This window comes from Equus asinus, chromosome 7, assembly GCF_041296235.1.
Source record: "Equus asinus isolate D_3611 breed Donkey chromosome 7, EquAss-T2T_v2, whole genome shotgun sequence".
Taxonomy (NCBI): Eukaryota; Metazoa; Chordata; class Mammalia; order Perissodactyla; family Equidae; genus Equus; species Equus asinus.
The window spans coordinates 41,760,977-41,784,205 of NC_091796.1; the positions used below are offsets into that span (position 1 = coordinate 41,760,977).

Sequence of the window (23,229 nt, forward strand, 5' to 3'; positions counted from 1 at the left end):
CAATTTTAAGACAGAGCTTACAATTACAACAACATCCTTAGCATTTTTTGTCAGGAGCAGTGGTGAAACATGAATTACTGTATAGGGAGTAAAACAGGCTAATTGAAACGTGAGATAAATAGACAGCTAATTAGGTGAAATAAATGTGCTAAATAGGAATTCACTAGAGGATTTGTGCTACCGTGTTAGGCCAACCCAATGCCTCTGGAGCTGTCCTCTTTGGAATGCTCACAGACTGGTGATCCCTTCTCTTAGTGAGGGACATGTCATGGGTGGGGCACTGGCTAGGGAATAGGAGGCTGGGTTCTAGGCCCTGATATGTCAGCAAGTTATGGTGATGCTCTGTTCGTAAGTCACCACTCTCTTCCCTTCCCTGTCCTGTCTTTTAATTAATTTTTTCTCCTTTCTATTGGAGACAACTGCAGAGCAGGGACATCAGAAAGAGAGGACTGGAACACACATTTTTTTTCTTGATCAGGATCCTCCTGCTTTGCCGTTGCTATGGGAAACAAAATGGGAAGACCAGAAGAAAACAGACGACAGAAAAATGGAAAAAGGGATTGGAGAATGATGAGAGATACTAGTATTAAGATGTGTTATGTCAATTGAATATGGAATGCTTCAGCAAATTTGCTTTCTGTATTTTAAGGAGAAGTGAAATATTTTTTATTCAGGATTGGGATAGAGTTAACAATAACTGAATATATTTCAGAAGAACCTACTGCCGTTGTGATTATTCAGTCTCGTGACTATTTTGTGTAACTGTGTGCAAGGGAATTACCTCAGAGAAATAGCTGTCCAAGAAGGCCACGTTCAGGCCGGTGTCTGCATATTCCCTCTGCGTCCCTGGTGTTGAACTCCTCTTCCTGGCTGCTCCCGCTGCTCCTCCGGCCACCAGGCCGGTGGCTGTCCCGAGACCCGTATTGAGTTCCACTCCTGATACACCCCCTTCAACAGTTCCTCCGCCCGCGTAGGTGTTAGTGTAGATTTCTGAAAGGAGAGGGTGTTCGTATAACAGGGCTTGGGTTGTCTGCATTGTTTATCTGTGTAAAACACTGCCAGCTGCTGTCTGTCATACACCACCATCACCATACAACAAAAAGTAGGTACTGGGATGCTAGGTAAGGAGCAATTTGAATTATACCCACAATCTCCAGGCTTGCTCATAAAATAAAAGTAAGGAAACGTACAGGGGGAGCCAGCTATCAGACCTGGCCTTCTGACATTTGCACAAACTTTACCCCTAGATTTAAAGGTGTAGAACTAGCTAGCAGAAACTAGGCTTCTGTGCCTGCAGCAGTTCCTTCCATTGCTCCCTCTGACAAGCTGCCGGGCCTGTCTGAGAGGGCTTGCAACCCTCCAAGGCAAGGCCAGCCATGGCCTTACAGAAACTGCAACTCATAGTCCTCATTCACTCTGGTGCTTGGTGGAGAGCTGGCTTTCATGGGAGTGTGCGGTCACCTGAGGCTCTTTGCGTCCAGAGGCCAGCTTGGGATACTAAGGAACCATCACTGAGAAATCTCATGTCTGCTCTAGAATTGGGCAACTTCTCTACTTTGCTCAATCGTTGCTTAATAGCTGAGTATTTTTCAAAGTTCTTAGGTGTGCGTGGAACTGGTAAATTAGGAGAGGGTAAGACTGGTGAGGCAGATGCATGTGTGAATTTAAGATAAATTCCTCAGTGTATTGTTAGAAGAACACATTTGCTGCTTTTGCTTTTCTTTGTTTTTTTGACAGCTTGTATTACAAATAATGGCTATAGTAGCATTACTCTGTGCCAGGCACTATTCTTAAGTATATTTTGTGATACACACACACTCACACTCACCACACATATACATACATATATAATATATATAACATATTAATATATGTATATTATATACCATACATAATATATGCATATGTATGTGTATGTGTGTGTATATATATGTGTCTATATATATATGCTCGTTTACGTCTCACAGCAACGTTTGGAAGTAGATACTATCATAAATGCAATTTCAAAGATAAGGAAATTGAGGCCCAGAGAGGTTGAGTGTCTTGCCCAAGGACTTATTGCTAGGGAGTGGCAGAGCCGGGAATCAAACTCAAGCATTCTGTTCCAGAGTTTTCCCTTTTAACTGCAACGCCGTATTTCACCGCCTGTAGTTTAAGACAGAAAGATAAGGTGGCCACTTCAAACATGTAACTTTCCCTCTAATTATGGTCCAAGGAGGATTGGCAGATATGCTGGGTTTTTTTAAATTGGGTGTTTGTACATGAACTTTGGTTGAATAATTTTTCAAATTTTAAAAAGGAAAGCAGATTTTCGTGTCCACTGACCAGAGGAATCCATACGATCCTGGGTGTTAGAGGCCGTCATTGGTACACATAAATTTGATACATCCTGAAAAGAAAAAGAAAGGATGTTTAAAATAAATGCTGCATATTAAAAATTGACATCTTTTTATTTTTGTGTAGTGTACAATTGTCAAGACATGCTTGATTTCCATTGAAACCCCGCGCTTCTCTGGAAAGTGACCGTCCACTCACCCTGTCCTCGGGACGGGCCCCTTCTACTCTCCAAGACCGCATCGCTCCTTCTCCCCCCTCTGGCACAGGAGCAAACCTTGTCCCCAGGCCTTCTGGCTGCCTTCGTTTGCAGCAACATATGAGCAGCAAGAGTGGTGACACTGCCCAAGGAAGTGAAAAGGAATAGTTAACACATATTGCTCAATTTAGGAAGTCATTGTATTTATCATTTTTTGGAAAGTGTGGCATTACATTTAGAACTGAAAGGATAACTTAAGATAAGAAAGCCTCACTTTTTCCCTAAAGGATTGAGTATACATATCCATGTTTATAAATACAAAACCACCAAGTCACATGGAGCTTTAGAGCTGGAATGGGGGGAGTTTGAGATCGTGTAATCTGTGTGTTTTTAACTGACAAAATAGGAAAGTAAGGTCCTTTCTTCCTTCTAGTCCACGACTCCTGAACTGGTTGGTAGCAGATCCAGGATACACATCCCATTTTCTGATTCCTACTCCTCCATGTATATGCATATGCATTTATATATGTGTATGTATACACATAAAATCGTTTGTGTATGTTTATGTATTGGTAAGACTGTATATATGTGTATACTCATGAATACACATGTATTTACTTCCATGGGAACATGTATATATGCAGGTACCTGGATATGCATATGTTTACACATAGACCATCTCTGTGTGTATGTATACATATTTGCATATCCATATAGAAGCCAATATATACAAACCCACGTAACCAAACACCATATACACACATATAAGTTAAACACATAATGTATGTAAGCAGGAGGATTGGATACAGGATTCAGTTACAGGACCTAGGGGATAGGACCCTTTTTCAACCCTTATTATATTTACACTTAAAAGCAATCAATCAAATATCATCCACTAGATTTAATTGGGCTTTTTACATTTATTATTTTAAGATTTTTGTCTACAAAATATAATGGAAACTTTATTTCAATTCTATACTTTAGTTCATAAATATAGACACTTCTTAAGTTTTCGAAGGTTCTAGTATACACTCAGTTTAGTTCTTTGGGTCCACTCTAGTTGCTTTTTATATTTGTCTAATTCCCTACTATAACATGCATTCCACTGAATGGGTTAATTAGAAGTACATAAAAAAATATCAAAGTTGCTAAATCAGGGCTTTTCTTGATGTTATTAAAAGTGTTAATTTGGCAGTTTTACCATCTGCACCATGAACAGTGAAAGGTCAAGTTATACGTTTCCAGAGAGCCTCCTAGAAAAGGACTAGATGGGGCTCCCCGGTGGCGCAGCAGTTAAGTGTGCACGTTCCACTTCGGTGGCCCTGGGTTTGCTGGTTCGGACCCCGGGTGCGGACATGGCACCACTTGGCAAACCACGCTGTGGTAGGTGTCCCACATATAAAGTAGAGGAAGATGGGCACAGATGTGAGCTCAGGGCCAGTCTTCCTCAGCAAAAAGAGAAGGATTGGCAGCAGATCTTAGCTCAGGGCTAATCTTCCTCAAAAAAAAAAAGAAAAAGAAAAGGACTAGAATTGGTAGCTTCTAGACAGCTGCCCCACCTACACTGTTTCTGTGAATTTAGATGTGTGCAGCGTCATGCCTCATCACGGACACAAGCTCTGTCTAACAAAGGCACTATCCAATAAAAGAAATGCAAGTTTTCAGCACAAACCAAATATAATTACTGTATCTCATTTGGAGCTAACATGAAAAGTCTTAATTTGAGGCCCTTTGGAAGTATAAGGTTTGGGCTAAGATCCCTCGTCCCACCATCACACTGTCCTTTCTGCTGCAGGAGACCCTGGGCTCCTCCATGAGAATGAGTGACTTTGCCTGCAAGCATTTTCCCCTTCTATTCTATGGTCAATTTAACAATGGTCATGCTTTCTTGGCCTGGTTAAGGAAGAGTCATGAAATTTTGAGTGCTAGCCAGCTGCTTCTCGGTTTTTGATCCTGAACTGCACATTAGCTTCACCAGAGGGCTTAAACATGCCCGTGCTTGGGTCTCATCTTGAGTACTCTTGCTTGGGCATGAGTAATTTTTAAAGACCTCCAAGAGATTTTAATCCGCATCTGGGGTTGAGAACCACTGACTTCAAGTTAAGCTGATTCCTCTACTCAGTTGCTGTTGAGTCGTATTCTGGGAAAATATCTCTATTATCATTATCAGAATTGCTCATGATCTTTGTATAGCCTTGAAAACTTGGATTATTTTAAGAAAGAAAGTCTGCCCAAAAGTCAGTTATTTTTTTATATCTCAAAATGATAATGTTTTAGTTTGTATTTCTTCATGAAAACATTAATATTAGAGTTTGAAGAATTTTGTCATCTTTAATTTTTGAATCCAATTTTTGATCTCCGCAAAATCTAAGAGTGGCCACGGCAACCTATGCATGAAGCCTTTCTCCCCTGAGGATCTAATGTTTTAAAAAATGGGTTAGGGAGAGAAGGATCCTTTTTGAAATTTTTGCTTAATGGCTTCACCATTCCTGTGACCATGATCTTAGTTCTGACACTCATCCAGAGCCCAGAGGCTAATTCTCCCTTCTAGGCTCTTGTCCCTGTTTCCTACGACACCAGAGTGAGCAGGTCACCTGAGCTCACATGTCCTCACTGACTCCTCATTGCCTGTGGACTGAAGCCCAGAATGTTCAGCCTAACGTGAACCTTCCTATGGTGGATCCCAGCCTGCCTTTTAGCCTCTCCACTTCTTGAGGATGCTCCGCCCTTCCATCCCTCTCTCTCTTTATGTTTGCATTGTTCCTTTGTCCTGGACTGCCTTTCAGATTTCCCCACACACCATCTTCTTTCTAAGAAAATCCTCAGCTTTTAGGGCCTGTGTCAAAGCCATTTCCTCCATAAAGACTTCCCCAAACTTCCCACTTGGACTTAAGTGCTTTCTGCCTTTCTACTCTTAAAGCAGTTTGCTGAAATTTTCATTATAGGATTTACTTTATGCTCCGCTGTATTGTACTTCGGGATTTGCACGTGTTTCCCATCGTGATGACCTCATTAACCCTAGACCTTAGTTATCATTGTTGAACAAGTACATGCCCTTATCAGTCCCATTGTTTATTTCCAGATTTCCATGAAAATGGCTATAGATACCAAATAAAAATGTCCAAATAAACCTAGCCATTCCAGTGAGCCTGGTTACATTCTTATTTTGAAGAACTGCTGAAAAGAGGGATTTAATCCAGTACTTACGAAGCAGCAGTAAGAGGCCCAGCACCATCATGCCAATTCCTGTCTGTCCGAGACCAACATTTGAACCCCCAGTTTGGTCATCAGTGACGAGCCCATCTATGTCACCAGTAACCGAGCTGTCGTGCCCGGTGTAGATGCCTGTGGTAGTGGTGTACAAGCATATGTGGTTGTTGTCACAATCGCAGGCCTGTAAAGTCACTATCTGTGCCAATTCGCACTCTCTGTTATAGCTGTCCTTCACTAGGATTGGGATTTCATAAATTTTGTGAGATAAATTCTGTGCAGCTGTCAAGATCGCAGACGTAGCTGAAAAGAAAGAGAAATAAATTAAAATTCCTTTAGGGTTACCCTTCCTAATAACCAAGATTAACTTGAGGCCTGATTTTTTTATGCTCCCTTAGTCACAGAGCTCCCTCTACTTATTTATTTATTTATTTTTAACATTTATAACTAATTGTTCGAGAGTGCTTCCTGCCAGATTGGTATTTCTACAAAGAAGGCTGGGACCCTGCTGCTTATTTCTAGGGCAACATACTTGACCTGTAATATGCACTTAATAAATATTGTCCAATGAATGAAGACTATTGAGCTGAAGGGAAATATTAGAAGTCTTCTATTTAGGATTACAGATTAAAAATACTCTCCTTAAGACTTGTTTATCTCTTATTCAAAATTGCTGCCCTTTCCTTTAAAATTATTCTAACTATTATTTTCCTAATTCTTTGTGCTGTCATTGCCTATTGATTTTTATAGAAACTACTGCTTAAAACATTGGTTGAAATTTATCAACCCAAGGAATGTTTAGAGATGATTAAATTTACACCTAAATCAAGAATGGTAATTATTAATCCATAACACTCAATAATTATTATTATTATGGCTTGTTACTTTCAGTTAGCTATATGATAAGCCAGCTATGTCTACCAAAATGTAACCTGTGCACTAAGAATTGAATAAAGCAATGCCACAGCATATTAGGTGAAAGTTTATTCTGTTCTTCAACACCAACCTTGAAACAGGGCTCTAGGAATATTATCTGAATATGATTATACTTTTTACTGACAAATCTATAGTATCATTTGAATACCTTTGCCAACCTCCATGTTGAACGTTTTTTCTTGTATTTTTATCATAATATCTAGGATCTGAATGAGGAAAAAGTGGTTAGACATTACTATTTAAGAATGGGATATTGGGCTAATAGGAGAAGTTGTAGTCAGAGTTGTCTTGATTTTAATGGAATTGTTTTAATGTGCTTAGCTTTTTAAAATTAAAGTAGTTTTGTGGAAAAGAGCTAAAAAGTTTTACGGTGAAAAAAAATTGCCTGATTTCCTCCTTTGACTAAGCCCTTAGTGGTGGCATTTTTTCCCTGGCATTATTTTAGGGTTTCTCCTTTCTGTGAATGGAGGAGCTTGGTGGCCTCAGAGAGGTGAGAAGTATTTTCCTCTCACTTTGGGCTCTGCATTCTGACCCCTGTCCTACCACCCTCACCTCCCCAAATCTTTCCTATTTCCCCAAATTAATATGAGATTAGGGGGCTATCTTAGCCCGAATGAGGTCCTCTCACAGCATTTCATTTTCTGTTATACATTTAACATTTCGGGAAAAAACTCACAAAGTGTATTGTGTTATATTGCCTGAAATTTACTCTCAGTTTTTAATGACATCAGGCCTTCCTTTTCACATGGCAACAGTTAGCACAAGCACACATACTCCCTTGGGATCTTCATACTTTATATACTTTAGTTTTTGTATTCTATTGTATCTAAATGCTTCACATATTTCTAATTTTAATGCTGTATAGTACTGCATCTTAATAATATGTATCACAGTTTGCCTAACCATTCTTCTAATATTGGGCAATTTGGATTTAAATTTTTACCCTTACGAATAAGTCTGAGCTCATAGCTCTTTATAAAAACAGTGTCATTGATCTTATGTGCTCTTAAGTGAGTAGAAAATGTGTAAATGTATCTATGGGCTACCTGAGTTTCGGAGACGTTTAAGTGACATGCCTGAAATAATTCAGAATAGGAAATTGTGCCATCTGGTGAGTTTGCCAAGGGTTCTGTTTATTTTAAACTGATCAAATATTGGTTAGCACCTCATGTATATAAAATGATGGATAAATTGATATTTACATATTACTATTTGTAACTCAGTACCGAGAAAACATTTTTACTTTTATTTCAGTTCAAAATTTTTCCAAATATCCTAAGTGTGTATATGAAAGATTTTTTTCATTTAACATGAATATGGCAAGAATCATGGAAACAGAGATGGAGAATATTATTACATGACTTGACTAATTATTTGCTAGTTGTTTTTGCTTTTGGTCTTAAAGTATGAGCAAGTTTGCATTCTACTTACCACTTATCGATCTGATATCCCATAAGTTAGCTGTGCCTGGTGGCTGATCATCAACACAGAAGATAAAGGGAGACCCATAAGAATGTTCATCAACAGAGATAAGGATTGACGGAGAGGCAATGCAGATGGTGTCACTTTCAGCAGAAATGACTGGACAATAGTCATTGACATCAGGAACTTCGATACATATGGTTCCTGTAGCTGTTTTCCCAGAGCCATCTGAAACAGCAAAGCATCATGAGTGTTGGGGTAAATGGTGTCAGGGAGAAAATGCTTTCTCATATCCCATGATGGCATAGCACGTAGGGATAGAATGAAGGACTCCTGAGATGGTGCATGATAGGTGCCTGCCTCCTTCAATGACCTGAAGCAACTCTTGCCTTTGCTCACTACCTTCCAGCCACACTGGCTTCTTTTTAGCTCTTTGAACAAGGTTCTTCCTAACTTCGAACTCTTGCACATTCCATTCACTTTCCTTAAAATGTTTTTCATCCCCATTTCTTTCTACTATCTCCCACATATCCTAAGATACAAAGTTAAATGTCCTTCCTCAGAGAAAATTTACTGCTTTCTGTTCCCACTCTGGTCTAGTGGTTAAGATTTGGTGCTCCTACTGCCACGGCCCAGGGTTGTTTCCCGGTCAGGAAACTACACTACCTGTCTGTTGGTTGTCATACTGTGGTGACTCTGTGTCTCTGTGATGCTGAAAGCTATGTTGCCGGTATTTCTAATACCAGCAGGGTCACCCATAGTAGACAGGTTTCAGTGGAGCTTCCAGACTAAGACAGACTAGGAAAAAGGACCTGGCCATGAAAACCCTACGAATAGCAGCAGAGCACTGTCAGATACAGTGAGGGAAGGTGCAGGGATGGCACAAAAAGACTGGGGAGGGTTCTGCTGTACTGTACACAGAGTCGCTAGGAGTCGGAATCAATTCGGCAACACTAACAACTTCCCACTCTGTCCCTATAAATGAGACCCCCAGACCAGTTTAGAGCCTTCCATTTAGGATGCTTATTGAGTCCTGTGTTTGTGGAAATAGCCACCGTTGAAATTAAATAATGATTTGTGTATTTTTTCTTTCTGTTTTCACTATTTATTTTAATTTCATCTATTAGATGCTATTCCTCTCTGAAGTGACACTTCTGAAAACAAATATAAATCTATTAGATTTTTTCCCTAACACATTTGAAACAAATTTTGGGTTAGTATAGTTTATTAGAAAGGTCAGAGGACCGGGAAATAGGAGTTTGGGCTTTTAGTCCACTTTTCTATTTTATGTTCTATTACAATGGGTAAAGAATTATTTTGTTTTAACTTGTGAAGAATCTTAGTTTTCTCATTTGTAACCTAGAACATTAGCATCTCTAGGGTATTTTACTAGGTCATTTTTGGAGAAGTTAATAAACTTCTTTTAAAGATGTTTTTTTGCGTGCCTAAGTGGTAGACTCATTTAGTAAATTGAATGATAATGAACCAGGAGCCTATCTATATCTTGCATGGTTTGTCGATTATGTTCTTATACCCTATTCAGCATTGGACCTCTAGACTCATTTAGAGAGACATCAGATTATCCCACAGATTGTTTTCTGTATCATTCTCTGATTCTCTGGAGCTTTCTTATGGTCGGTTGATGTGGCAGCCCACAGCTCAAGCCATTGCTGACTGCATTTGCTCCCTGATGGCATTTGCTCTACAGAGTGCTCTGCCTCTTCACCTGGTGGCTGAGCATCCTTGAACAAACTTATCCAAATCGTCTGGATGGCTCTGTGCCAGTGCAGATACTCTGCTTAGGTGAATAAACAATGGCCCTTGTTTTTAGTTTTCTGTTGATACATTCTGATAGTTTCTTTGTCTCCCCCTCCCCCCCCTCCTTTATTTTTCCTGAGGAAGATTTGCCCTAGGGAACATCCGCTGCCAATCTTCCTTTTTTTGTATGTGAGCTGCCACCACATCATGGCCACTGACAGGTGAGGAACCGAACCCGGGCCACCAAAGCGGAACGTGACAAACTTAACCACTAGGCCCTTAGGGCTGACCCTCTTTCTCCGTCTTTATTCACTTTAAATGACTAATTTTTTTTCTAGTTTTTGAAGATTTTCACATATGACCAATGTACAAATGTAGGCTTTGATCAACATGGTTAGAATTCATTTAGGAACAGGTCTTCTAGAATACTGATAACAAAGAAGACTATGTTATTTATGGAACTGCCCTAGATATTAAAAGTGACACTCACAGGACGAAGACCAGAATGTATGGACTGGTATGTAATTGCTTGGGTATTATCATGGTTTCTTTCTTAATCTTATACTGCCCATTTATCTTTCTCTTTGGCTACTGTAAAGCTCAGATATAAACTTAATGCAAACCTGTAGTATCTAGCTTTTATTAAGTATGTATCTGGGACATGTATTGTCCTTCTTTCTGAATTTTTTCTGTTTTTTGTTCTGTAGTAGTTGGTTTTCTAGGCACAGCTCCAGGCAATCATTAGCTAATGATAAATAAACAAATTCCTGTTGCTACTCACCAAGAGGCATGCTCAGTAGATTTTCCCATGAGGAGCCTCTCATTTACAAGTTAATTCGGTGCATTTGCACTTACGACTTTTAATTTGGATCTTATATTTGGAATAATCTTGTGCTTTCTTGGTCCTTCACATCTTATTTTGGACAGCATGTCTAATCAAGCAACACTCAGACATGCCTCTCATTGTAGCTCAGTTTTAGTGGCTGTAAGATAACTATGCTCTTTGGGACACTGCCTTTCCCTCAGGTCATCCCCAAATGAACTTTGTCCAGGCCCTGTAGCACTTCTTTTCAGTAAACATTCCTAACATACTCTACACGTTGAATTAACCATCTTGAGAGATAAGGCCATAAACAGAAACTGAATTTTATTTATATATTTTAACTTTTATGCTTTACACTGTAAGTCACATACAATTTTTTTTGGAAGTAGGTGAAACAAATTGTGATTTAAATGTAAATGATGGTTATAAGTATACTTAATTCAGCTCTTGATCTAAGATATTTAGAACTCTCCATAAGTCTAACAGACATCACTAAAGGATATATTTTATTTGAGTCAATTTAATATTAACCTTAGAATATTTATACTTAATATAATAATAATAATTTTATTAAAATATCGAAAATAAATTTTCTTACCATCTATAGCCAGGATCTCTGCTGTGTATATCCCGTTGATAACATATTTTGAGTTCGTATCAAATTCCCTAGAAAACTGTATCTCACCAGTCCTTGAATCAACTTTTAACCAGCTGCCTGCATCATGTCCTATGATATACCTGTTTTTAAATAAATAACTTCATCATTATGCTTATATGAAAGTTAGTAATTGTAAGTCACATTAAGAGCTACAATGTGTTAAACTTATATATGGTGTTTGCACACTTTACAGTGATAATTGTCTTGGCTTATAGAATGTATGTATATGAATAAAATTCCAGTATTGAACATATTAATGCACAAGTTCACAACAGAGTTTCAAAATTTCATGATTCTTACTCTTCTAGCTCTTAATATAATTGTTAATAAAACATATGAGTCTATTTCAGGTCTATATATTAAATCAGAGCAATATCAAAAGAATATCCTTTATTCACATTCCCATGTAATGTACTTTGTTTTTCCTAGATTTTAAGGCATATTGGTTTCGGAGCACCTCATTGTTGTCTTGTTAGGGGTTGTGGTATCCTCTGCTCAGCTTGCGTATATGGATTTTGTTACATATAATGGATTCGAAGTGCTTGATCTTATTGGAAGAAGATCTGGTGTCCATACCAGGCACAATGTTATATCCAAGGCACTTTTCTGACATCTTTTTCTCTATCCCGTACTGACAGACTTCATAACATACTGACAGACTTCATAATTTTTGTTGTCTGTTAATTTGTTAGCTAATTAAGTAATCAAAACTGTTAATATCAAAGTAATTTATAAGTCAGTAGACTTTGTTCACTCCAAGAATATTGGGCAGAAGAGAATAAGGACAAGGGAAGGATATGAAGAATACCTATATGGTTCACTGTGGTTGTTTTCCCGAATATCTTATATAGGTCTCATTTGTGTGTAATCTATGTGTCTATTGCCTCTAATTCCGACCTTTTTATTTCTCCAGTTCCGACTCTCTTCATGCTCATCACATTTCTGAAACACCTTTTTCTAGCTTCTTCTACTATGTCTTCTTTCTTCTACTTAGGTTAAGCGGAGGATTGAAATTAGCCCCAAAGTCACAGACAGCATACGCTTTAAGGAAACAAGCAGGCACTCATCTTTTATGCTTATTGTTTACAATATGGCTTCATCAGCCCAGGTCCAGGCTGTTCCAACTGGCCACAAAAGATCAAAGAGACTCACAGGGTAACTGTGGGTGGCTCTTTGATCTTACAATTGCTCCCTGGACACAATTACGCTTGCAACCAGTTGGATCCCTTACAGCCTCTAAAACACTATTAAAATTCTAAGAAAATGTCAGTGCCACAAGAATCTTCTAAAACAGACAAATAAACAAGAAAAGCAAAGCAAAACCCCAAAAGTATTTCAACTCACAAACCCTAGCACACACTACATGAATTAGCACTGGACAGACCATGCTTTGTCACTCTAGCATGAGTGAAGTATTCGCAGTACCTGACATTTGTTGCAGGATTTCCTGTGTCCAAATCTACAGCCGTATATGTGCCAAGCACATAATTCATTAAAGAATCTCCTCTTATTCCTTGTCGAACACTGAAAGTCATAGAATTTGGGTGAAATGTGGGTCCTTCTCTCACATTAACAACCTGAATTCTCACAGGGGTTGAGTGCATTCTGAATTGAGAGGCAACTGAGTGGTGAAATTCAGCTACATTTTGAACTCCAATGCTAAGCTGAATATTAGGCACTTGTTCATAATCCAGCATCTGTGAAATGATAGAAAGTAAAAAACTCAGAAACAGCAAAAGAACTCTGTCTCTTTTTTTTTTTTTTTAGAAATATTAGCCCTGAGCTAACATCTGCCACCAATCCTCTTCTTTTTGCTGAGGAAGATTGGCCCTGAGCTAACATTTGTTCCCATTTTCCTCTACTTTATATGTGGGATGCCTGCCACAGCATGGCTTGATAAGCGGTGCATAGATCTGTGCCCAGGATCTAAACTGGCGAGTGTCGGGAGGCCGAAGTGGAGCGTACAAACTTAATCGCTATGCCACTGGGTTGGCCCCAAAAGGACTCTCTTTTGATAGAGTAAGAAGCCATGGTAAAAAAGCAACTCACTAGAATAAAGCCCAGGAGGTATGCAATTCAGATTGTGAATTGATAAAATTTTACTTATTATTACATTAGGAATTTCAGGTGTTATTCCCTTTATCTTTCGGCTTAATTGCGTATATGGGTCAATTAAACCTGTGACTTTAAACGCAACTCAAATTTTGGAGTTTTGAACTTGTTGTATAAAAACCCTGAAGTAGAAAATGATCTTTCTTTCCAAATGAGGTGTTTATGAAAAACAAAAAAGTTAGAATTAAATAAAATATGTTGCCAACTATTGAATGAATAAATAGGATCCAGGTTTCCTTGTGAATTTCCCAGAATTCACATCTGAGAATCTCTTGAAAGTATAATTAGCAGATTAAAGGAGCCAATTTATATGATGTAATTGAACATGTAAATTTTTTTTAAAATGATGCAAAGAGCTTCTAAAGAATTCATGATTATTATAGTCTGCCCTAAACTATAATTTAATTGTGCTGAGTCTGGTGGACAAGAAGACTCCTTTGCAGGGCACATTCAAATAAGTAAACACCACACCCAAAGAAAAGTCACCTTTGAAATGGATTCTCTGGATTGAAGATGAGTAGAATCTTTTGATCCAGAATGATTGATGTGGTGACATGAAAAGTCACAAGCGAAAAAGCAGTTGTAAAAAAGGGAGTATTGGGCAATATCTGTTTAGAAGTGTTCTGGAAGCTAATGTAAGCATCACCTGCAACATATTTACAACAGAGGTCAGGTTATCAGTGCTATCGGCAAGATCCTGAGATAAATCTCTGCTTCTTGGGGGAATTCTATGACATCATGAACATTTTCTTAGGTTTTAGTAAAATTCTTCACAAGCACTAAGAAGACAGAATTAGTCGCAGGAATTTGCTTGAGTTCTTGTAGGGGGCTGGCTCAACACGCTTTACTTAAGTTTCAGCTAAAACCTTTGAGGTTTGGAATTTCTATTGCTTTTGCACGTCTGTTCCCCTCGCTGGTCCACATGTTGCCTAGCACAAAGCTGAATATGAATTGTGTCCTCAAAAGTGAATTTTCCATTGGAAGAGATCCCTTTTCTACAGCCCAATTTTTGTTTTCTAGAATTCCATACTATCTTCAAATAAAAGAAAAATCTGAGATCCTCTCTTCTGATAGGGAAATCTCTTGGGGTTTTCTTGTGCATACACGCAAATGTGCTTTTGTTTGTCAAAAGAGTTCTCTCGCTATTGAACGGAGTGTGATGAAATTATAGTCGTATATATCTAAAGGTATATCAATTATAGAAACTCACAGAATGTAGGGACAGGAAACTGTTTGAAGGCTGATTTTCCCTCTAAAAGGGAAGATAAAAGACAGAGGAAAGGCAGAGGGTCCTCATCCATTCTTTGCAAGTGGGGCCCTTTATCAAGGGTTTTTCCGATTGTGCCTAGAGGTCAGGGATGTGCAAAGAGCAATAAAAACAACTGTTTACCACCAAGTCTCTGCTTGGAGTTAGAATGGAGAGGCTGGAGAAACTCAGTTTCTGCAGTTTAAGGCATGATTGAAGACTAATCACTTACAGAGGACGTGCAGGTGTGTGTTAGAAAGGGGGGCCGGCCTGTGGGGGTCTAGAGCCAGTCTCAGGAAAGGCTCAGCGTGAAGATGGCCTCTCCAGAAATAGGTTTGGCTTCTGGCAGGTATTTTGCTTCAGGAAATTTTAATACAGAAACTAAACTGTCAGATTTTCATTCCCAGGTTTTTTTTTTGTCTCATATAATTGGACACTCCTAATTCTCAGGGGATGCTGGTTCATTTTAGAACTAAGTGTGAAAGAGGGAGGAGGTTAGAAGTCTCCAGCCGAAAGGGGCAGGTTTTCTGTGTCAGGGGACTGAGGAAGTAGTCGGATATCTACTACCATGTGTATGGTCTGCTTTTCAGGAATTGACATTTTCTGCTATAAATGTGTGTGGAAGAGACCAGCAGGGCACACACAGTTGGGAAGTAGCTTACAGAGGTGAACAGCCTTGGAGGGGGAAATCTCAAGGTGCTAGTTCTTTTGTAAAACTTGTTTTATTGGCCCCAAATGACATGGTGAGATGCGGAGGTGGCAGTTAACTATGGCTTTGGAATCAGAGAGACTTGGCTGGATCTTGTCTTTCTCATTTGCCACCTGGGTGAACTTAGACAAGTTAGTTTTCCTTTTTGATTTTGTTTTGTTTTCGATAAAAAAGGAATAACAATATTTTCTTCCCAGACTTGTAATGATTAAATGAAATAACATGCATGCCTCTATACACACAATATAACCCAATAGCTTGTGTTTAGTGATTACTTAGTAAATATTAAACAGAATTATTATAAAAATAGAGAAGCAATATTTGTAGAATTCTAATTGGGTAGCATTTTACCTTTCTCTTCATTATTGAAGTGAATGTGCATATGTACACACATATATATTTAAATTGTTTGTTAGTATTTCCGTATACAGTTATCAGTAAATACCAAAAGGAAGTTACTATTGACAGAGAGGTTTTTGATTTTCTTACAGATTTTTTTCTTGTTAAACTATAATTCCTTGAGAATGGGGACCATGTCTCATTCACCTTCATATCCCTAGCACATAGCAATTCTCAATAAATTTGAGTCGAATTGAATCACTAATAATGTCCTCAGACTAAGAAAAGGCTTGTAGAAACCTTAGTCAAAAGCCTGTGACTGAGGGGCCAGTTTCTGCAAGGTTAAGTGGTGGCTTGAGTGAAAATGAAGAGGTTGCAAGGGGGCATTTAGTGACCTCACTCCAAATGCCACATCTTGGGACAATTACATACATGTTCTCTAAAATATATAGTTCTTTTGGCTATGTGCTAATACACATATTAAGGTTTTAAATTTCATTTTAATTAGCCTTCCCGTATTATTTTGGTGTTTTTAAGCATATTTTTTTTTCCTGCTGTCTTTAAAAGATTTGGAAAGTTATCCAGGAAAAATGGATACTTAGTCTACACAATATCTAACACTACCTTGACCAATTTTTCATGAAATTGAATTTCCAATAGCTTTTTTTTTTGACATAAAGTAAGTATATCTTTAAAAAACGTTTAGCTCTCACAGAAGACACTATTATATAAGTCATAGGTAGTGCATTGCCTGAATTATGAACATGTTTTCTGTTTTATTTTTATGATTTTATGTAGAAATTATAAATTATGCAGTCAAACTCAGTGACTCCCATTTGGGTGAGAGCTGCACCATTAGTTTCAGGGAAACATCAGTATCAACACCATCCTCAAAGTGTTGTGAGTCTCTACTGTCTTCTGGACACTGCGCCAGGTAGTAGGGATGGAAGGATATTTAGGTCAAGTTGTTTGTGCACAAAGTTCTTATGATTATTTTAGTAGTTTGGGAAGCAAACTACTGGGCAAACTACTGGGCAAAAGGCCAGAACAAGTACTTATTACAAGATGATATGCAAAGTCAATGATTAAGATGGTAAGATGATAGGTAAGAATTACGTGACATGTCTAGATCTTGATTTTTAACCAGGATATAAGGTCGAACAAGGTCTGATCCCTGGGAAAAAATTTGACTAAATATTCAGAATTTGATAAGGTTGTAGGTGACCTCTTGCCTCTCCCTTCCAATCCATGTTACATTTGGCAATGGCACTTATACCTGTTTCCTCGTTTCCATTTTTACTGCTATTGCCTTTGATCAGATTCTTAGCACCTCATGACTTGATTAATATAATATTTTTTTTAACTTTAATCTTTCCAGAATTGAGCTCATAATGTTACTGTGATTTTAAAAATTATCTCAGGGGCTGGCCCCGTGGCCGGTTAAGTTCGCATGCTTTGCTTGAGTCCAGGGTTTCGCCAGTTCAGATCCTGGGCGTGGACATGGCACCACTCACCCGGCCACGTTGAGGCGGCATCCCACATGCCACAACCAGGAGGACCCACAACTGAAAATACACAACTATGTGCTGGGGGGATTTGGGGAGAAACCCCCCCCCCTCAAAAAAAGAAGATTGGCAACAGTTGTTAGCTCAGGTGCCAATCTTTTAAAAAAAAATTATCTCAAAGCTTTCTTTGGTCTATAAGTAGGGATTGGCAAACTTAACTTGGTTAAGAGCAGATAGTAAATATTTCAGGCTTTGAGGATTGTATACAATTTCTGTTTCGAGCATTCACCTTGCCATTGGAGTGTGGAAACAGTCAGAGAAAATACATAAATGAATTCGTGTGGCTGTGTTCCAATAAAACTTTATTTGCAAAAAGTTGGCAGGTCAGATTTGGCCTATGGACCATAGTTTGCTGACCCCTGGACCAAAACAATGTTTCTCAAAAAGGAAGGCCGTTCGTATTCTTGGAATCCTCTTGTTCTATTAAAGAATTTCGAAATTTTGTGTGTTCATTTGAATGATAATCTTAAAAATTGTATATAGATATTTTCCATAATTTTGGTTGCCACCTCATGAATTAATAATTATTAAGAAAAAGTAATCTATAGGAAGAAGTGAAACCCTGTAGTTCAGTATTCAACAGACTGACTCCAACTCTACATCTCTGTTTTTCATCACATAGCTTTCCTCCGGGAATATTCTGCTACAGCCCCCAGGGTTGCTCCCCACGCCCTGAATGTGCTTTACATTTTCTCACTTCATTACCCACATTAGCTATTTCAGATATAAAGTCCTACTTAAACCTTATTCCTTGCATGAAATCTTTTCAGACAAATATAGCTCAAAAGGATCTCACCTCTTAGCTCAGTAATTATCTCACGTTTAACTCATTTGGCAATTAATTATGGTTAATATAATATCTATACTATTATTTATTATGCTTTTAACTTTCATATTACTATCTAATTTGTGGGCCCTTGCCTTGTCTTCTCAACTAGATATTGGTCACTATGAGACCCAAACAGCCTTCTTGTTTCTCGTGGTAATAAATATTGTGTTGTTGGGCTGGAAGTCTCAGATTGACACAGTAAGCTAACTAGGGCGCTTGTCCATATAAATAGTATTCAAGGTTATAGATTTTGTAGATAGGTTCTGTCTCTAAGAGTATTTTCAAACTGCTTTGGAAGAAAGTATTGCAGATCCCATACTGTACCTTGACGACTTTCAAAATGCCTTCATTGGTTCGTGGGTCCGTTTGAATTTCAAACCAATTCCCATCATTTCCAGAGAGAATCAAATATTTGGCCAACCAATTATCTGTACCTTCTTCATCTAGATCAATTGCTTGTAATCGTATCAGTTCTGAACTTAAACAATTCTCTTCAATACTTGCTGAGTACTGAAATGACATAATTCTATAATTAATGAATTTTCAAAAGAGGAAAGATATTTAGTAATATATAAATATCATTGAAAATACTAACAATGAACTATGTCAATGATTTTTGCACCATTATTAAATGCCATCTGTCCAATCAGAAATATAAGAATAAAATGATTATAAGATAGTAAAACTGATTTTCTTGTGCTGTATGTGAAATCAACGTCAAACCGGCACTTTGTTTCATTTCTTGCTTATTTTCATTTTTCCTTAAGTTACTCCCTCCTTTTACAGTAAAGGGCCAGACAGTAAATACATTAGGCTTTGTGGACCAGAGAGTTTGTGTTGTAATTACTCATCTCTGCCACTGTAGGATCAAAGCAGCCACAGGCAACCCGACAAGGAAATGACTACAGCTGTACCCCAATAAAACATGTTTTTACCAAAACAGGCAGTGAGCCAGATTTGGCCCTGCTGTTTTCGATTTTATGCTTATTTATTCCTAAAGATAAAAATGGAAGTTGAGAATGTTTGGGACTCTTATAGAATTAATTCAGCAAATCATCAGGTATATAAAGATACATCACTGTTATTACATCATTCCCAGAGTTATATTAATAAATTTCCACATTTCTGTGAGTAGAGAGTATGGAGGACATGCTCTGTTGCTTTCAAAGAGTAGTGACTCAGAAGCAGACATGCTCTATTAAGGTATATTACATGAAAGAACGTCCAAGGTTTATATTGCAAACCTGAGTACATCCATACATGTAACCAACTAGGCTGACGAACCAGCAGGAAAGCAGATCAATTATTGACACTTATGGAAAAACCATTATAACACTAATAACTTACGGAAGTTTTCTCCAAGGTGGGGAAATTATCGTTCACATCTAAAACCTTGATTCTACAGTCGCACTCAGAGGACAGTCCATCTGTAGCTCCATCCCGATCTGAGCCCCTCACAACGAGGGTGTACATACTGTGTTGCTTAAAACAAGAAAGAACTGTAAGACTTAGATCTTGTTTTGAATAAAATCCAATACATTCTAATGTTATTCCACTTTTCTTCTATAATTTTATATAATCTTTTAATATAATTTTTTCTTTTCATAGTTTTCATTGAAAAAATGATGGTTGGATTATTTTTCCTTCCCTCCTTTACATCGGAGGAAAGGCATACATGGGTCATGTCTTCTTTGTCTTTTCAAAATGGAATTCTTTATTTCTCATCATTTGTTCCTAGAAGGCTTTACCTCTCTGTCCAGGAAACTGGACATCGTGCAGACTTCTCCTGTGTGCCTGTTCAGGATGAACATGGGTGCACCTGCTGGCTCCTGAGAGATGATCTTATAGGCAATTTTAGAATTCAGATGATTGTCTTCATCTGCATCTGTAGCACTTAACTTTACTACCAGTGTGTCTAGAAATGAAGATGGAGGTGGAGAATGTTTGGGATTCTGTTAGAATCAATTCAGCAAAATCATGCAGAGGAAGAAAGAGTGGCCGGCCTTCTGAGTTCTCTGTGTTCTAGTTTTCCATGAGAATATATTATCTAACTTTCAGCTACACCATTGATTACAGAAATAACAGTGGTTGGCTTTTATAAAATCTTTACAGTTTTTAAAGTGGTTGCATTCCTTAAATGATTCAATGGTAAATTGTAGCAAAATATAGTAATCTTTGGTGTATGAAAAAGAAGTTCAAAAGCCTTTATCATAAAGCTGAAAAACCGATTTTATCAATTGGTTTTTGCCTCAGTCTTGTGAAATTATTTTAAAATGCTGAATTCAGAAAGATTATAGCTTAACTAAATTCAATTTTGCGATTATTTATTGAGCACCTGTATTTTTTATTTTTGTTCATCCAGAAAGTGGAGAATTACTGTTGGTTGCCTTGGAAGATAATAATACTTTACCAAACAGTCAAAAATATATAATTATTGAAAAGATTTGTCCACAGGAATATATGAAGTTCTTAATTATTCATAGGGACAAAGAACAGGCATCCTAGGCCAATCCCCAAGGACGTCAGCCCACAGGATGGACTTTCCAGAGTTGGCAGGTCCCTGATGTCTTTCTGCTTCCCAGCCAGGCTTCAAAGGGAAAAGTCCTAGCACAGAGATCAGGGACCCCTTCAATAGGAAGAGCCAGGTTTCACGGAAGTCGCAGTTTATGGGAGTATGCCCTTGCCCTGGGGTTAACTCTCTTCACAGGAGGGAGCATTAACAAGGCTGCTAATCAGTAATTGAATGGACATGGATGTGGACTTGGGTGTGGGTTTCACCTTCTTTTCCTTCACCGAAGTTGTTCTAAACTGTGTTACCAAGAAAACAGTGGCTTTGGAGACTCTTTCTCTGTTTTGCCTCTCTTAAACCCTCGCTTAGCCTCTCTATGTCCTTCCATTCTCTTTTATAAAACATTTTGTTTTTCTTATTTTCAACATTACTTCTTTTAGGGGATCTGAAGAAGGTGTTCTCCTAACACCCCCTTTCAACCTCTCCCTTTTGTTATCTCTTTCCTTCTGTCCCCCAGCATTTCTTCTCTCTTTTCTCTTTTGCTCCATACTTCTGCATCCTTCTTTCTTTGACTCTCCCTTGGTACTTCTAGCATGCTTTCTTATCTGCCTTTCTTCTGAAATTTCTTTAGTCTACTCTTTTCCCCCAGATTTTATTTAGAGGCATAAATTCAGACATAGATGGAAAGGAAAAGGAATATTAGAGGACTGGGGGAAGAAAGAGATAGAAGGCAAAAGGGAGAGAAGAGAATAAAGTTGTAATATAGGAAAAGCTTAAGTATAGAAAGAGAAATGTTGAGGAGAAGTGATAGAAATAGAGAGAAAGAGAAGAGTATTAGAGTTGGAGGGAGAATTAAAGCAGGATGGAAAAAAGTGAAAAAAATGAGAGAATGGAATGTAACTTGCTGTGTAGACTGTGAAGACCAGTGATTCCCTTCGGTGACTGATCTGATGGGTACAACTGCAGATGCACTCTCCATCACTCTCTGTCTGGTGTGGTTCACCCCAGAGTTTGAGGAAGAGACCAGAACTGAGCCCTTTTACCCATTCATACTTTCTTTCCCAGTTTACTCATTTGGCTTAAGGTAATCATGAGCCCAGTAACAATCTCTGGGGAAGTCACTAAGCCTTCTATCCCGTTAAATCGCATTGTAAAGAATCTTCTACAAAGAGAAAGACATTTCGCATTTTAGACATGATTTTTTTCTGGGTCAGTTTTAAGTTAGAATTTGTGGGGTTTATTCAGAATACAAGTTTGACTTTTTCTGATCTTTAAATTATCTGTATATCAATTTCCCAAAGCCTTTGACCAAGAGAAATAGATATGGTATCATGCAGAAGAAGGATGTCATTCTACTTACTTGCATCACTGTTTTCTTCAATGCTGGCTGTGTACACGTTTTGTGTAAAGACTGGAGGGTTATCGTTTATGTCCATAACTTTAACTCTAAGCTCAAGAGGCCTTTCTAAATCTTCACCCCGTGAATTCAGGGCCCGGCAATAGATCTGTGAAAAGTTGGAAAAAAAACTATTTTTCCACCAAAGGAAATTAAGTAACATGCTTGAAATATATCAATGTGCAAAGAAATAATTTTCTTAGTGAATTCAGACTGTGTATTATAGTTTAGTAATTTAAATATTATCAAGACATTTGATCACATACATATGAAACACACCAGATAATCCTGACCTATAAACTTTTATTTTCATACTCTTTTCATCCCTTCAAGCAATTTATTTGGTTTCAGTCTACTGTGTTTTATCTAAAGTAAGCATTAGTCCTGCATTGATGTTTTTTAAAAAAGAGAAGAAAAATAATATGCATAAGTCAAAACACGCTGCTGTGACTTACCAGGAAGAGTGGCGTTATCTCTCTGTCTACCACTGAGGTGATGTTAATTTCCCCAGTCCGAGGGTTAATGGTGAACACTCCATAAGGCGGTCGATCAATTCCTGCCCCAGAGATTCGGTATGTAATCTTCTGGTTCACTTCACAGTCTGATCGAATCTATGAGGAGAATAGCCAGCATTTTGGTCTAATTCAGAGCAGATCATGAACTGCAGAGTGTAGTGGAATGAGAAGAGAATGGGCTTTGCAGCCAAATGGGCTTTGGATTGTAGCTCAGCACCGTGACTTAGGCCTATGTGACCTTGGAGAATTCACTTAACTTTGCCAAGCACCAACTTAAAATGGAATAATACCACCTATGTCCTAGGTTTGTTTTGGAGTTGTATGAGATAACATATATACACCCCACCCCATTGCCTGGCAGATGGCACAAGCATGCTTGATGCTACATTTGTTATTATTAACAACACATTGTTCAATTCTCTAATTTTTCTTTGTATATAGAGAAAGAGTTTGACAGAAGTAATCAACATCTTTACTATTTTATAAAAGATTATGTCATATTAGCATGTACCCTGCCTAGACTTTAGTTACAGATTTAATTAAAAAAATAAAAAAATAAAAATTAATTAAAAACTTATAGATAGGGTTCAGAAAACCAAAAGAGAAATGCAGTGTTTAGAAATATAAGCAATAATTTTATAAATCAAAACCAAATGTATCCCTCATCTG

General features: G+C 38.0%; 2 protein-coding genes across 6 annotated transcripts in view; one reads left to right on the top strand and one right to left on the bottom strand.

Moving 5' to 3' along the window:
* DSC1 (desmocollin 1) overlaps positions 1–23,229 on the top strand; it is a 345,309-nt gene that overhangs the window by 72,239 nt on the left and 249,841 nt on the right. The window lies entirely within an intron of this gene.
* DSG4 (desmoglein 4) overlaps positions 1–23,229 on the bottom strand; it is a 41,862-nt gene that overhangs the window by 3,135 nt on the left and 15,498 nt on the right. The window contains exons 4-15 of the mRNA XM_014845356.3: positions 22,501–22,656; positions 22,010–22,154; positions 19,889–20,055; positions 19,488–19,622; positions 18,465–18,650; positions 12,766–13,037; positions 11,281–11,420; positions 8,111–8,329; positions 5,741–6,046; positions 2,536–2,675; positions 2,326–2,389; positions 782–990 (exon numbers count right to left, since the gene is read on the bottom strand). Coding sequence (XP_014700842.1) covers positions 782–990; positions 2,326–2,389; positions 2,536–2,675; positions 5,741–6,046; positions 8,111–8,329; positions 11,281–11,420; positions 12,766–13,037; positions 18,465–18,650; positions 19,488–19,622; positions 19,889–20,055; positions 22,010–22,154; positions 22,501–22,656 — 2,139 coding nt within the window. The remainder of the gene's footprint in view (positions 1–781; positions 991–2,325; positions 2,390–2,535; positions 2,676–5,740; positions 6,047–8,110; positions 8,330–11,280; positions 11,421–12,765; positions 13,038–18,464; positions 18,651–19,487; positions 19,623–19,888; positions 20,056–22,009; positions 22,155–22,500; positions 22,657–23,229) is intronic.